At 45.8% G+C, this 15,136-nt stretch overlaps 1 protein-coding gene across 2 annotated transcripts in view; it reads right to left on the bottom strand.

Annotated features, from left to right (window-relative positions):
- The window catches only part of MGAT5B (mannosyl (alpha-1,6-)-glycoprotein beta-1,6-N-acetyl-glucosaminyltransferase, isozyme B), a 179,391-nt gene that overhangs the window by 22,743 nt on the left and 141,512 nt on the right, over positions 1–15,136 (bottom strand). For both annotated transcript variants that reach the window (XM_019542677.1, XM_019542676.1), the window contains 3 exons: positions 11,688–11,843; positions 10,022–10,168; positions 7,823–7,939 (listed from right to left, as the gene is read on the bottom strand). In XM_019542677.1, the coding sequence (XP_019398222.1) occupies positions 7,823–7,939; positions 10,022–10,168; positions 11,688–11,843 (420 nt within the window). The remainder of the gene's footprint in view (positions 1–7,822; positions 7,940–10,021; positions 10,169–11,687; positions 11,844–15,136) is intronic.

Here is a 15,136-nt window from a genome sequence, read left to right as displayed (position 1 = left end):
TTTCCATAGGTGACTCAGGCACTTAGGCTGTGTCTATATCAGTGATTCTCAACCAGGTGCTATGATACTGGAGGACGCCATGAGAGCCTTTCAAGACTGCTGCGGCATGCCATGCGGTGTTATCACTGTTAGGTGGGCAAACATGGTTTACAACATAACCCCAGAGATCTTGAATAAGAATCCATAGAGATAAAAGCTTTCTGACCTGTTGTGGTTTTTCTGCGTCTAAAAAACGATGTTGGATTTCTCCGGGGACAGCCTTTTATCTTAGGATCTTACAGACGGTCAAGGTCATCATCCCATGTTAATTACATATAAAGCACTTGAATTAGCACTTTGCCTCGGGACAATAGTGGCTAATTCAAGTTAATTGCCATTCAAGATGCATGGGTAAATGCATAAGTACTGAGCACATGGGGGCCTGAGGGCACTGAGAAGAAGAGTGTAGGGTGACCACCTGCCCCAGTTGAGCAGGACAGTCCCAAAATGGGAACATCAAGTTCCAGTCCTAGGCTACATAACTCTGGGACAGCATTCGTCCCGGATTCCTATTATTGTGCAGGGATCTGGGTTTTTTGTTCACTGTGGAAAAATGCAGGAAATGGCAGGTTTTCCCTAGCAGGCTGGCAGAGTTCCAGTGCACAAGGGGCTGCTGGTGCTGGAAGCGGGACGCAGGGGGTGCCCTGTGCATGTGTGTATGCACACACATGCACATGGCCAGGAATACAGCCCCAGACAGTGGTGGAGAGCAGCTTCCCCAGGTAAGTTTATGGGGAGGGGTGGGGGAGCAGATTGAGGCCCCCACAGTGAGGTAGGGAGTGGGGCAGGGACTGGGCCTGGAGGTGCTGCCCAGCCAGGGCAGTGCATGGGGCCCGTGGCCGGGGCTGAGAGTGGGACAGAGCCATGGGCGGCTCATCCCTGAGGAGGTGGGCAAGGCAGCTCCCTGCCTGTGTGCACATTCCCAGGGAGAGGGGCATGAGGAGCATGTACCCCCCAGATTTGTGCATGGGGCAAATGTAGGCTGCCCACTGCAGGCTTGGGGCTCCCTGCCCTGCTGCCCTCCCTCTGGGAGCCCCATGCTGGCCGTGGCACCATGGCAAGATACCCCATGCCCACCTGGCAGTAGTGGGGGCAGAGGCATGGAGTTGTGCCCCACACTGCTGCTGGGTGGGCAGGGGGTGCCTTGCCACGGTGGTACAACCGGCACAGGGCTCCTGATGGGAGGGCAGCAGGATGGGCAGCCCGCATCTGACCCTACCCTCATGGGCTTGACTTGGCTCTGCTCTGGCCGTGCTCCCAGGGAAGTGGGTGGGGGACATCATCTTAGGCCCTTAACCTTCAGGCCAGTTTTACTGCCTTATCTGCAAGTCTGGCATGTAGAGAGCAGGGGGCAGGTAGGTAAGGCATGCTTCTCAGCAGCTGTCTTGACAACACCGTGGAAGCAGTACAGATATATACGCTGTGACAAACCTTTGTGCATCTAAAACGTCCCCCACTGCCTCCTGATACAGGGCCAAGATGTCATTCTCATTTACCAGTGGAAAAAAATGAGAGTTAGCAGTGATCTAAATGAGAGGAGAAATCGCCCTTGGGTTTTGAAGCTAAGACAAGTCATGCACTCCCCTTTTGGAAGGGGTCATACTGCACGGGCAGTGCAAGGCTTCACTATTCCTTCTTTGCTCTCTCTCAAAAAGCTGTGAGTTAGTTCAATGCTCAGAAACATGAGGGACCCACAGCACTAGCACAAGCTTCCTTCAGACAGTCAGTCAACATGCCTGCTTCCTGCCCTGCAGCCCCATCTGCTACATCCAGCCTCAGCCACGTGCAGCTCTGCCAGGACACCTGAATCCCTGCCCTGTGATACCACCTGTCTGTGGCCTACTCAGCTCCCCCTGAGCATGTGACTCCCAAACCACACCTAAAGGTTTATCCTGGTCTCGGGCCTCTCAACTAAAGCCATGACGTGGACTGGCCAGAGGCATAACAGCCAGTGTCTGAGCCCAGCCCAGCAGGGGCAGCAACTGCCATGTATGTGCCCTCTCTAAGTGGATGCCCACAGCTGGTGGGTGCCCAGTGCTTGTTGCACTACTGGAAGTGGCTTTATGAAGCACCTGCGGATGAAAGGTGATCAAGCTCAATGCTTGTTAGGGACTTTGACAAGGCACTGACACCACTGGCTTGACTCTGCATTACCTTGAAATCTGTGTTGTCCTTTACGCATCAGTGCAGTCTGAACACAGAGCAGATATAAACCACTCCCAGATCAGGAGAGCAGCACTTCATGCCCACTGTGTGCGAGTGTAACTAAGGGTCAGGGTGCCAGGGAATCAAAGCCCACATTCCAAAAAACCCCAGAGACTACTACACTAAACCCATATCCCACGCATTTAACTATTCAGAAAGGAAAGGATCATCTATCACTGTCCTTCTGCAGAGAGGTAAGACCTCTTACATGGCTGGATAGAGAGGTGGGGTTTTTTTAGAGTCCGTGGTTTCCTGCTGACTCTGCACAGCTGCTGGAAAGACATGACCTCCATTAAGCCATTATGCTACATGCAGGGAATGCGATGCAGATAGCCTTTAAACACCAGCTCAGCAGCTGTGTTCCCCTCTCTTTCGGAACATTTCACCAGCACAGATGGCGCTGGGTCAATCAATGCCGTTTGCTGCAATTTTCGGTGACAGCTGGGTAGGCAGCCCAGCAGCAGGGACATAATTATTTTTAATTTAATTTTAACTGAGATTCTGCTATGGAGGTAAAAAAATGACAAATATCTCTATAAGGTGGCTCACTATGTTCTTTGCAGTCTTCTGGAAGAACAGAGAAGAGGCCAGACCAAAGCAAGCTGTGCCCTTTGAATCTGCATAAATAGTTACCAAGGACCTCACTTCCAACAAGCTGTCATATGGAGACCGGCAGCTCTGCTTCCATGTCTAATGGTGTCACAATGCCAGCTAGCTGTCAGCTCCAGAGCAAGGAAAGACCATGTGTAAGTGTGGTAATTCCAGGAAGAGTGCTGACTACAGGGTAGCCCTTTCTGCTGTTCTCTGGAGCACTGTTATTATGGGACTACGTATCAATGGTTTGCAGTAAGTTAGATGCTCTAGCCTCCAAACCAATTGCTCTCAACTTTTTTTGGACCTGAGGTACCCCCCGATGCACTCAAGGCACCCTCCTCCATAAGTTTGTAAATTGAGTAGCACTCAATTTCAAAAACTGGCCTAATTATTACAGTGCTTACACCTCCTTGAAGAGAGGCTGGGGGATTGGCCAGGCAGGGACAAGCCTAATTCTGCACTTATCTGCTTATATCCACATACCTTGCTTAGCTCCACACACTTCATGGCACCCTTCAAAGGATCTCGGGGCACCCCAAGATGCCTCAGCACCCTGGTTGAGAATCACTGCTCTAGACACATAATGGAAGGTTTATTTCTGTTTCCTGGGGCCCTTCCCAAATACTTAGATCAGTCTTTTAGTTTTTAGTCTTTTATTGGTGCATTTAGTCACCTCAGACAGCACAAGTCATTCTCTTCCTACTCATCTCACCTTATCTCTTCCTTGTTCAGTCTTTCCCAGTACTATAGACACATCAACCTAGTAATAAGCAACATAATGAAGATGTATCTATGCTCTTCTTTTTAAGAGGCTGCTAGAAGGCTTTTCTCATGACCTTTGTTTAGAAATTGTTCCCATGGTGGGGTGGGGGTATAAGGGGGAACCCAACTATTCCCACTGGCTTCATAGGGTTGTGAGTAGGGCCATCCGCTGCTCGATAAACCATGGGAATTTGTGCAACCTGCCCCAGGAGCAGGAGGCCGAACCAATTTTGCAGTCTGGCAAGCAATCAGGAACAGCCTTAGGTCAACTCCACCGCTCCTTATGACTTCCCTCCCCTGTCTGGCTGCATGCGCTGCCCAGTCCAGCCAAGGGTTGCTTCAGACTGTTTGTACGTAGCCAAGAGAGCTCAGTGAGGGAAACCACAATTGACTGGACATGACTTCATTCATGCTGCTTCCAGCAAGGATCCCCCTGCTCCCAGAAGGCAGCTGAGAACATCTGCCATTTGTTTCTACTTTTGCCTCAGCTAATAAAGAACTTTGCCGTAGGGGTCCACTGATCTATGGGAGAGAAGACCCTGTTGTCAGAGGATTACGAATACCTAGCATGTACACAGGAGCACAGTACTCACCGCTTCAGACCTCGCATACAACTACAAGGCAAGAAACCAGAATCACTAGGAACCCCCTACAACATGCCACAGGTAAAAGCAGGAGAGGTGAGAGCGCTGCCAGTGCTCTGCCACTTCACTAGCTGGCAAGTCGTGGGTAACACATGCTCAGAAGACCACAGGCCAAGGATCATGTCCCATGCTACAGAAGAAAGCAGACCTCTCATAGTCTGTGCCAACCTGACCCACAGAAAAAAATATCCTTCTTGACCCCACATTTGGCTACTGGTATAACCCTGAGTAGAAAAGCAAGGCTCTCTAGCCAGGAACCACTGGGTTTCAGCACCCCTGGTACCAGCAGAGGAATGGCTCAGAAAGCGCTTCAGTGAGAGGAAATAAAGGGGCAGATGCTCAGTGGGTGCAAGTTAGTGTAGCTCCATGGACTTCTATAGAGCTATGCAGATTGATACCAGCAGATCTGGCTTCAAGTATCTATTGCTTGGCATTCCTCAGTCAGTTCTGGATCCGCGTTTGAGAAGTCACCAGCCAAGAAATATATGGTAGTCCTTTGACTGCCTTCACCATGTGTTGCCCTCAGGCTACCTCGTGCTTCCCAAAGACAACAGCCAACCCTCAAAGCATGGGAAACAGGTGATGCAGTGAGATCAGGAAATGTGGGTTCCTCAGCTTTGGATGCCAGTGGTGCCATCAAACCATGCGGGGAAATCAGGCTGTCCTAGTTTCAGGCCTCAGCAGGTGAGAGAACAGAGGAACATCTCTTCAAATGGTTGTTTCCAGTAAATGTATTTTTTTCCATATAATTTCAAGACCCTTGAGGGGAAGACACTTAGCTGGTGTGAATGCCATTGTGCTGTGGCTGGAGGTTTCCCCAAGACATTTTACTAAATGAGAACATTAAGTGATCAGAGGTTTAAGGGGATTCCTGAACCTGGAAGTTCATTGCAGGGGAGGAGATGGATGACTCAAGGGCTGTGGTCTTTTCCCCTGTAAGTGAACAGATCTGTTCCAGCTGATGCTGAGGTGCGGTGGCTGTGAAGAGAGCAGGTGGGATTCACAAAGCTGCCCCCACTGGGGAAGATCTGCCTGATGAATGGCAATTTCACAGAGAACTCAAGGGCTGAATGGACCCAAGAAATTTCCCCGCTCTGGTCCCTTCTCAGCAGGAGGGTGCTACATAGCAGGGTTTACGCCCTAGGGAGCAGACCTCCACTCCTGCACGGTCACCAAGGAACACCCAAACTGGTTTTGCCCACACCAACTTTGGAAGTCCAAGCAGTATTACCATGTCCGTGACTAGTCCTTTGCTAAGAAGATCTTCACAGCAGCTGAGTTTATTTTCCTAAGCACAGCACTGCAGGGATACAGCTGTACTATCTCTGTTTTGGAAGCTGCTATGTGCAGAGGGAGCTCATGTATCTCGGTGTAATGCTGCCTCACTGCATAGACATTACTTCAAAAATTCTTCCCAAAACACCCCCTCTGAAGGAGCTAGAGAATTTCCTGACTCCTGTCAGTCTGAGCCAGACCCAAACCATGATTTATTAAGATGCTGTTTTGTGGTATATCATCTTTGTAACAACAGGGACACCTTATCCTACCCAAAGCAAATTGTGAGCAAAATGGAGATCAGCACTTTTATCCCCTCCAGGAAAATTGACTTTAATAATTTGGACAACTTGAAAGGCTCCTGCTGCCAGAGAGGTAAATATTCATGACGAGTATGTTTTTAAGTCTCCAAGTCAGCTTACAAAGTAGGTGCTGCATCTTTCAAAGGTTTTTTTTTTTTTTGCTGCATTGGTTAAAAAAAAATAAGGGAACATGGGGATTTTCCTATTGTTATTGAATTGTTCTTTAACAAATCACAATAATTAATAGTCAAATGAAAAGTGGCAGGGAAATGGTAGATGAAAAGTGATCTGTAGCTCTTATAGCACTCGCATGGAGAGATATGGGACAGACAAAGTAAACTGTCTCCTTGCATGGGGGAAGGGTCAGTGGTAGCTAATGCTTTTTGAATATCCCAGCACTGGAAAGAGGGGTCATGATGGGAAGAATGCATCCTGGTTACATGAAAGGGTTAACTCTCTGACGGATGGGGAAAGAGATGATGAGGAAGAGTTGAAGAGGGGACATTAATTGAAAGCTGTTCCAAAGTTCAGTTTCTGCCATGAAGAAATGTCGGTGATGTACCCAAATATGTAAGAGCGTAGCACCCAGTCCTTAGGTTGACCTCTATTATCTACAGCTGAAGGCCTACACTGGAACTGAGACAGAATTGCCAAGTCTGGGTTCCCCATAGCAAGGGCTCACAACTGATGGGTGAGCCTTCAAATGATTAACTATTATTAGGGCTGTGGGAAACAGCACCGTTTTGTTTCACCTTCCGCTTCACTGGGCCAGTGTTTAGTTTTGTTTCAAAACCACTGTTCCGTTTCATTTAGTCGAAACTTTGCTGTTTTGATGCTGTTTTGACGTTTCGCCCATAGGATATAATGGGAAAGCACAAAACTGCCTACAACTTTGTCATTTTATGGCAGATTTGTATGGAAACATCAGGGATAGTAGACCCTTCTGAGGGCATGAAGCCTGCCAAGCTTCAAGGAGATAGGTGTTGGGGTTTCTGGGAAACCGGACCTCAAATTCTTGAAAGCAAAACTTAATGTCACTTGTAATTGTGAAGTCACAGGGGGCGAGGAAACTGCAGGAATGGATGGTAGCCCCTGTGGAGGCCACAAAGCCTGCCAAGTTTCAAGGAGATAGGTGCAGGGGTTTCTGGGAAACTGCACCTCAAGCTGTTGACAAGCAAAACTCATGACACGTGTGTGTGTGTGTGTGTGTGTGTGTGTGTGTGTGCACGCGCGTGTGTGTGTGAAGGCACGCCCTCACTGGCACTGGGGCTTCTACACAACACGGTAGTGTGCCCCAATGAGGCCTCCTCCTCCCCTACAGCCTCCATCCAGTCCACCCCTTTAAATGACAACAGGTAATAACATAGTATGTAGCACCAGCAGCATCTCAGGCAGCCAAACAGTCACAGTCAGTATCAGAGAGGTCCTTCCTCCCTCTTCCCCCTCCCTTTTCTTACTTTCTGTCTCCCTGCAGGCAAGCCCAGCTTCAGGTTTGAAACTCAAAACGTTCTGAAAGTTTCAAAATGAAACAAGGGCAGTTGAAACATTTTGAGGCTGTTTTGAAGCCCTTCGTTTCACTTTGATTTTGCTGTTTCAAGCTCGAAACAAGTCAAAACAGTGTCAAAACGAAACAGTGGGCCAAATTTTGCACAGCCCTACTAACTGTACAGATTTTACTTATTTCAGCTCCAGAAAAGCCTGCGGCCCAGGCCTTGAAAGGTATTCAGGTGCCTGGAACACCTTTGAAGGTCTGAGCTAGGCTGATTTAGGAACACAAGCCCCACTGAGACTCAAGAACAGGATCCTGGGAGTCCTGGCTAGCACACGACAACATTTTATGAGGCGACTAGAAAGAAAAGACTCCAAATGCTGGGGAAGTCTCATAGGGACAACTGGACTGCTAGCAGTTCCTTGTGCCATTAACTCCTGGAAAACTGGCTGGCCATACTCAACAATGGATGAGGTTCTCTCATTGTTTTAATGAATTGTGGCAGGAATTACCTTGGTCTTCATAATTGCTTTGATAGCAGCTTCGAACTCCTCAGAGTTATTGTAGTCCACTGTCCATACATGAGGCTTCCCAATGAAGTCCTCAACATAGGGGTGTTGGGAGGATACCTGAAAAATGAAACAAATACCGACTGCTTCACATTCTGTAAAGGAAGTGCTGTAACCACAAGCAATGACCTCCCTGCAGCTAGGCACTGGGAGGGGTGAGATAATGGCAGTAGGGACACTGATGAAAAAGCTACTGAAGGACAAGATAGGCCCAAAGTGGAGTATTTAATCCAAATACTCCCCACCCTCTAAAGATTTAAAACACCATACAATTATCTAATGAATCTAGACACCCCATTCACATTAATATTCATGAGAACTGGGGCTTGAAATCTTCTTGGCAGCCACAAAAATCTCAGTTTCAGTGAATCAGAGAAAATCCAACTCAAATAGGAACCAGTCCTAGGTGCACCTTAATTATCAAGGTTTTCCAAGACCAAGAGCCACTCTGATTTGTCCATTCTTGGGCTGGTGCTAAGTGAGAGGGAAGAAGATTTCTCCACTTACACACAGTGAGGCCTGAGGAAGGGTGCTGTGACATAAGAAAGCTTGCCTATATCTGTACCAACCATTCAGTTGGTCCAATAAATTGTATCACCCACAAGAATTCTTGCCTCTCCTATATCTCCTGGACCATCATGGCAACAACATCACCTCAACATTATGTGTGCATCCTCAACATTTCTGCTGTTTTCTGGAGGGAGCCTGACTTTCCAAATCCACTTCTAGTTCAGCATATAGAGTCAAACGACCCTGCTGCCACAGGGGGAAGCTTCTCAACAGCAGGCCTGAGACAATGTCACTTGTCATCCTCAGAGTGCAGCACAAAGCTCACTTCTCAACTCCCTGAAGAACGAGAGCTGAGTAAACCTGGCAGTGGGCTAAAGAGGATACAGCACCAGCTGAACCAAAAGGCAGGGCCATCCATCACACAACCAAGAGGCTCAGTCTGAATTAACCCTCTCATTCTTCTAACAAATCAACCAACCAGCTAGACTCAGACACAAACTATAAAACCCAAGACCTCCCTGGACCCTCCCCAGAAGGCTCAAAGGTGAATACGCAGAGGAATGATAGCAATGAGTTGTATCTTTTTCCGGTCATGCTTCTCCCTAGCGAGAGTGGCTCAGGATGGCCGGCTTGGCTCTTTTAAGACATAAAACAAAATGAGCAGCAGTAAGTCTTCTGTCTCACACATACGCATGTACACTCTTTTTAGGAACTGTTTGCCTCTGACAGCCTTCAGCAAGTCATTAAGGACCAAGTCAAGCCCTCCCAATATCAGTGTAAGTTACAGTATTGTTGGGAAAATGGACAGGCGGCAGACGAGGAGAATTAATGTTTCAGGAGCTAATTACAGCAGCCTTTCTCTGTCTCCACAGGTCAGTGAGATAAATGGGATGTGAGTGGGCACCCACCACACTGTAAGAATGGCTAATGGACCGACTGCTGCAGTTCAGTCTGGGGACAGGCAGAAAAGGGGCTAGTAGTGGAGGTGGGGAGAGAAGAGAGGGTGCTTTACGATTGAGTCTAATGTGTCTGAAAGAAAAACAGAGATTGAGCTCCTTGGTGTGGCCAGTGGGAGAAATTTCTCAACAGGGAAGCATAGATTTACATTGCTTTATCCACTTTATTAATAATACAAGGTTCAATTTGCTCAACCTTTTAAATTTGAAAGAGCTCCCGCTACACTCAGATTGCATTTGTAGCAAGGGACAAGCCCAAGAGGGTGGGTTTTTCTTCCCTCTGCAAAACAACTTTCATTCCTATTTTGAGTTCAGGCCCAAATTTTCCTGGGAATTTCAATCCCGGACGTGGGGACGAGGGGGTCAAGCTGTGGCCAAGTTACATGAGTTTTTGGCAAAAGTCTCTTTGCTCAGGTTTTATTTTGTAAAACTGAGAACTAAACCCAGATTCCAGGTTATCTCACCTCCCCAGATCTTGGCAGGCTGCAGTTAAGATGGAGAGGGCAAAATATTACATTTATCCTAGGTACCATTCTCTTGAAATTGGAGGAGGCTTTGATCAATATCTGAATTTTGCAGCTGATCCCCTTCTCTAGTTCAAATCCAGAAGCAAACAACGTGGCTATCTGATATATTGTCATTGTTCAATATTGTAGAATCATGTAAGCAAAATTACCTCTCTTGATGTAGGCTTCCCCCGGAAGAATTCGTGATTGAGGGAGCTGTGTGGTGGATTGAAACGGGACTGCAGGAAAACACAACCATTGGCTATGGCTTCCAAAGGGGCAGGACCTTCATATGGGAACCCAAAGCCTATGAAGAGCTGTAGGAAGCAAAAAAAAATAAAGAAAAAGAAAAACCCTGGGTGAATATGAACCAAGAATATTGTTGCCCAGACCTTGGCAACCCTACGCTTCACCTGACTCACCAGTTCAAGTTCAGCAAGCTCCACACTTGGCGTTCAGCTCTGCTCTCCTGGAGCCTGATACAACCAAGCTCTTGATGAGTCTCTTATTTTAATTCATAAATAGCTTAAATGTGTTAAAAGTGTCTCTCAAAAATTAGGTCCTTGTGAATGCCAGTTTGCACACAGTATATTTTCAACCCTGGGCCATTAATGTCAATGGAAATTACATCTAGTGGAATTTTCCCACTGATTCCACAAGGAAAGATTTGCTATAATTCTAAAGAGCTTCCTGACTAAAAGAGTCATGGATCCAGGCGGGGAAGGGCCTTAAATTCATGAGCTGCCATCCAGTGCCCTGGCTTTATTTCCTGATCACAGGCTACAAGGATCTTGCCAGTGCATGCTAACCGATCACATAATGAAAGCATAGTAGGAAGTCATTACATAGGAAAAGCCACCAGCTAGAACATGAGGTGGGGGGGGAGCATATCAGTGGATGGACAGTGTGAGAGTGTGAGTGGTGGGTGGGGAAGCATATACTCTACCTGACTCTAACCAATAGAGAGGCAGTAATAGGAAAGGCATGGCATTTTGGGACCATCGGGCTGCTATAACATCACAGAGATCCAACTCCAGAGCACAGATGAGTAAGTATTAGCAAAACTGTCCTGTGATTATTCATCGAAACCTTAAAGGGAATATCAGTGTGCTGTCACACCTGTGACCTTCTCACTTTGCTCAAGCTCTACTACTCCCAGAGTTTGCAAAAAGGATTTTAAAGTTGAAATAGCTCCCAAAAGCATATTCCACATTTTTCACTATTTGTACCATCTTTGATTAGCCACGTAAGTCATGCAGCATTATTTCTGTTTCCCAGTGGATGAGTTATATAATTAACTAACAAAGTATAAACTGGGCAATCTAACCATCAGTCCTTACCTTGGAGCTGTGTTGGCCATTTATGCAAGTCATTTGCCTACATTTTAGCTACATAAATGAAAGAAATTAGTTACAGAGATCACAGTGTGAACCTTGTACCTGATTGCACAATTCACATTTCAAATGGCCTGAAAACCAAAAATCATGACTATCACTGCTGGAAAAAATTAGCAGCTAATTTTGAATAATAAAAGGTTTGGAGAGTTTTGTGATCTGTCTACAGACAATTTGTGAAAAAGAAAAACTCGTCAGATTTAATTCTCAGTTGCAATTATTTTCTCAGCTCAGCTCCTGGATAATTAGTGCTGTTGATGTGGCCTGCAATCCATGGAAGGCTAAAAGATCTTCAGATAATGGATTTCTTCTCTTCTTCTAATTAGATTACATTTCCCAGGGCAACTCTGCTCTACCTCCGTACCACCTAGCTGATCTATAGGAGAATAACTTTGGACTTTGTCAGAATTCCCTGTAAAAGGCCTGGCCGCCCATTGTATACCTTGGCTTTTCTCAGCAGCTGCTGGAATTCATGCTGTGGCAAAAGGCCATGGTTCTTGACAAAGGCTGGGACCTCAGGAGGACGTTGGGTTTCATAATAAACAGTGCCGTGGATTTCCATATACTTGTTGAGGATGGCCAGGAACTTCTCTTTGCCCTGAAGAAGAAAGCAAAGAAAGTCAGATGAACGTGAGATCCCCAAAAGACATACTTGATTCCATGCTGCCAAGAGAAAGGGAAGGGGCCTAAGTCTGATCTCTGTCCTGGAGCCTTTGAAGTCCTCCTATCTAGCAAGGAAAGACTGTCTTCATTTACAGGGAAGGACTCACCATCATGCAATGGGATTCAGTCTGCACTTCCCCTGCAAGGAAGGTGGAATTTTAGGGCTCTTGGACTGTCACTGATTTCACACTAGTACAATCCTGTTGAATGGCATGGATTACTCTGGACTAAGAGTAGAGTCCTTGAATCGGGTTTGAGGTACCTGAGTGTAGGATCTACCCAAATGCACAAAAACTGATAAGAAATGACAAATTAGAACACAGAAGACCCAGATTCTCAATGTTATTTAGGCACCTAGCAACCACTGATGCCAGCATCTATGTACTTTGGAAAATCTGGGCCTAATAATTTGTCTAGGCCAATATCTTGGTCCTGCCATACATCAGTAGTGGATCCAGAGGAAGTCCCAAATCCTCCATAATACAATCGAATGTTATGATCTCATATCACTGTGAAGTGGTGGGAAGAGTTTATATTCCTGACCCCAACCAGTTATCAGTTCATGTCCTAAAGCACCGAGGTGAAGAGCTCTTCTAATTTATATACCATTTTGTTTTTCTCACTTGTATAAATCTCTAATCCTTTGAAAAAAATCAATGATATTTATTTGCCTTAATGAACTACCACAGCAGTGAGCTCCACAGGTTAATTGTGTTCAAACATCTCCAGCTCTGTATAACCTATTAATTGTTCTTCCCATTACTGAATACAGAGAGAAGGCTTAGCTTTGGATTCTCCCCATCCCAGAAATGTCATTCTACCTCAGACCTGCATGCCAGAGAAGCTGAGTACATAGGGGCCCAAGGGCCCTGTCCCCTGTCGGGAAGAGGGCTGTCACCTGAAATGTATAAAGCTTCCCACATGTCCATCATTTTAGGGTCCCCTCCAGCAAAAATAAGTCAGTGCCTATGATGCTAGCTCTGTCCCATATCAAGAAGCCAAAAAAATCAACAGGATAGGAAGTTCTGCACAAACAACAAAATGAGATGCAGAAGACAGTCACACTTTCTTCTGCATGCATGGGTTTGGATCTCACTTCCTCCATAAGATGCTTTTAAAGACAAAGTTGTGTTTGAAAGACTTGGAATCAGGCAGTTCTGGGTATTGTAAAAAGCACATGATTTCCAGTGTTGTTTAATTAATCAAGCAGCTACATATACCTATACATATAACAGGAAGTATGTGCACGTACTTGTGGTGTGTGTATATATACATTCACACACACATTCATACATGCATGCACACACACTCTGGAATCCAGTTCTAGGAAACGCTCATATAAGAATACTCCTCCTATACTGTTTCACGCTCTTTGAATCTTAATGCATAGCCATTTTGTGCTACACTCAGATGATTCAATCTTGTATGACACAATAACAACACTTAATGTATCTGTAGGACTTTACATCTGAAAAGTGCAGTGCAAACACTATTTAATCCTCACAGGAACCTTTGAAGAGGGCAAGTATTATCATCCCCATTATACGGATGGAGAAACCCACATTTGCTGACATTTGATGGCTGAAAACGTTGAGGCACAATTTCATGTTCCTGGAGTTCATTGGCTGCATGGGATAGAATGACACAAAGATTTAATAGACCTGAATTTGGGATGTGGGTGAGGTCATAAGGGAGGTATGAAGCACCAACAAAATGAGTATCAATAAAACCTATAAGCAGCACATGAGTCTATGCCAGGGACGGGCAATTATTTTGGGTGCAGGGCCACTTACTGAGTTTTGGCAAGCCATTGAGGGCTGCATGACAGGCAGCCAGGGGCAGATAAATATAAATTTTCTCAATTTTTTAGGGGCCCCGTGAGCGAGAGAGAATGGCTTGGTGGGCTGCATTCAGCCTGCAGGCCACGTTTTGCCCACCCCTGGTCTATGTACACATCATGCATTCTACGTATGTCATATATGGGCAAATAAACTCATTTAGGGTCAAGATCCCATTCCAATGGACTCAATTGTAAATCTTCTAGTGTAAAATGCCAGTAGTGCAAGATCAAGCCTTTAGAAATGCTTTTCAGAGTTTTAAAACATTATTTGGTAGTTAGTGTAAATCCTTTTGTATACGTGGTTTTGTCAGTACCAAAGCGTCTTGAAAAGCTCTGCTTTGGAGGGGTGATTTGAAAACAAACATTTTTAAGTTCCCTGTGAACATTTTTTAAGGTTTTTGGAAATGTAAACTAAAAAATTATTTTCTCCCCCTTCCTCCCACATTTCTCCTTTGCCCTTTTCCATCTTTTCTATCTTACTAATCAGGAAATAGGGAGAAAACCTGATTTTTTGGTGTGTGTTTCATGGTTTTCTATTTTTAAAAGCACTCAAAAACTTCAAAGGATTAAAGACAGAGTGACACCTTTTTAGAGGAAAAAGACTCGTCCATCAAAAGTCCTGTGGATGGCAGATTTTCAATTAGCTCTGTTCGCAATGACTTCAGCTGCAGCAGTTCAAGGGGGAGCAAGATCGTATCATTAAAAATATTTAGACATCTCTAAGAGTTGCCTAAAATAGGGTTTCTGTGTTCCACATTTTTGTGGTATCTGAATCCAGTAACTTGGGGGCCTATTAAGGATAGGAACAAGTGCTTTGTATGCCATGGGAAACACGAGAATCTCTTTTTTGCGGGGATACAACTGAAGAAAGTCCTGCCCCACTGAGTTCAATGGCCCAAATCCCAGTAACTGCAACAAGCAGGATTTCAACCCTGATTTCTACATCCAAAGAATTCAAAAGATACCAAGTCTTACACACTGGTTAGAAAATTCATGCTGCCTGTCGAGCCCGTCAAATCAAAGTCCTACAAAACCTAACAGCTCACTGGACTAATACAGTTAATGTATACCAGCTTCTTAGCCAACAACACGCAAGGGAGTGCAGCAGTTAGTACTGCATCCAGTTGCCTCTGACAGCTCAACCAAAATGACCGGGTTCCCATTTACAGCTGGGGGAAGCCTCTGGGATCAATGCAGAGTGGCTCATAATCATGCCTCTGGAACTGCAGTGCAATGTCTTAAATGCTCTATCACTGTGTCCCTCAGTGCATAATAACTTGGAAAAAAGGAAGGGGCGGGTAGAAGGAGATGTAAAAAAAAGATGGGCTTCAATGCTGAGAAGAGGTGGAGTGATTGCCTAGTCTCCTCTTCAGGCCTGGATTCAGACC

This window comes from Crocodylus porosus, unplaced genomic scaffold (assembly GCF_001723895.1).
Source record: "Crocodylus porosus isolate Cpor-Errol unplaced genomic scaffold, CroPor_comp1, whole genome shotgun sequence".
Taxonomy (NCBI): domain Eukaryota; kingdom Metazoa; phylum Chordata; order Crocodylia; family Crocodylidae; genus Crocodylus; species Crocodylus porosus.
The sequence above is the reverse complement of the archived record's forward strand: the minus strand, read 5'-3'. Positions and strand labels throughout refer to the sequence as shown.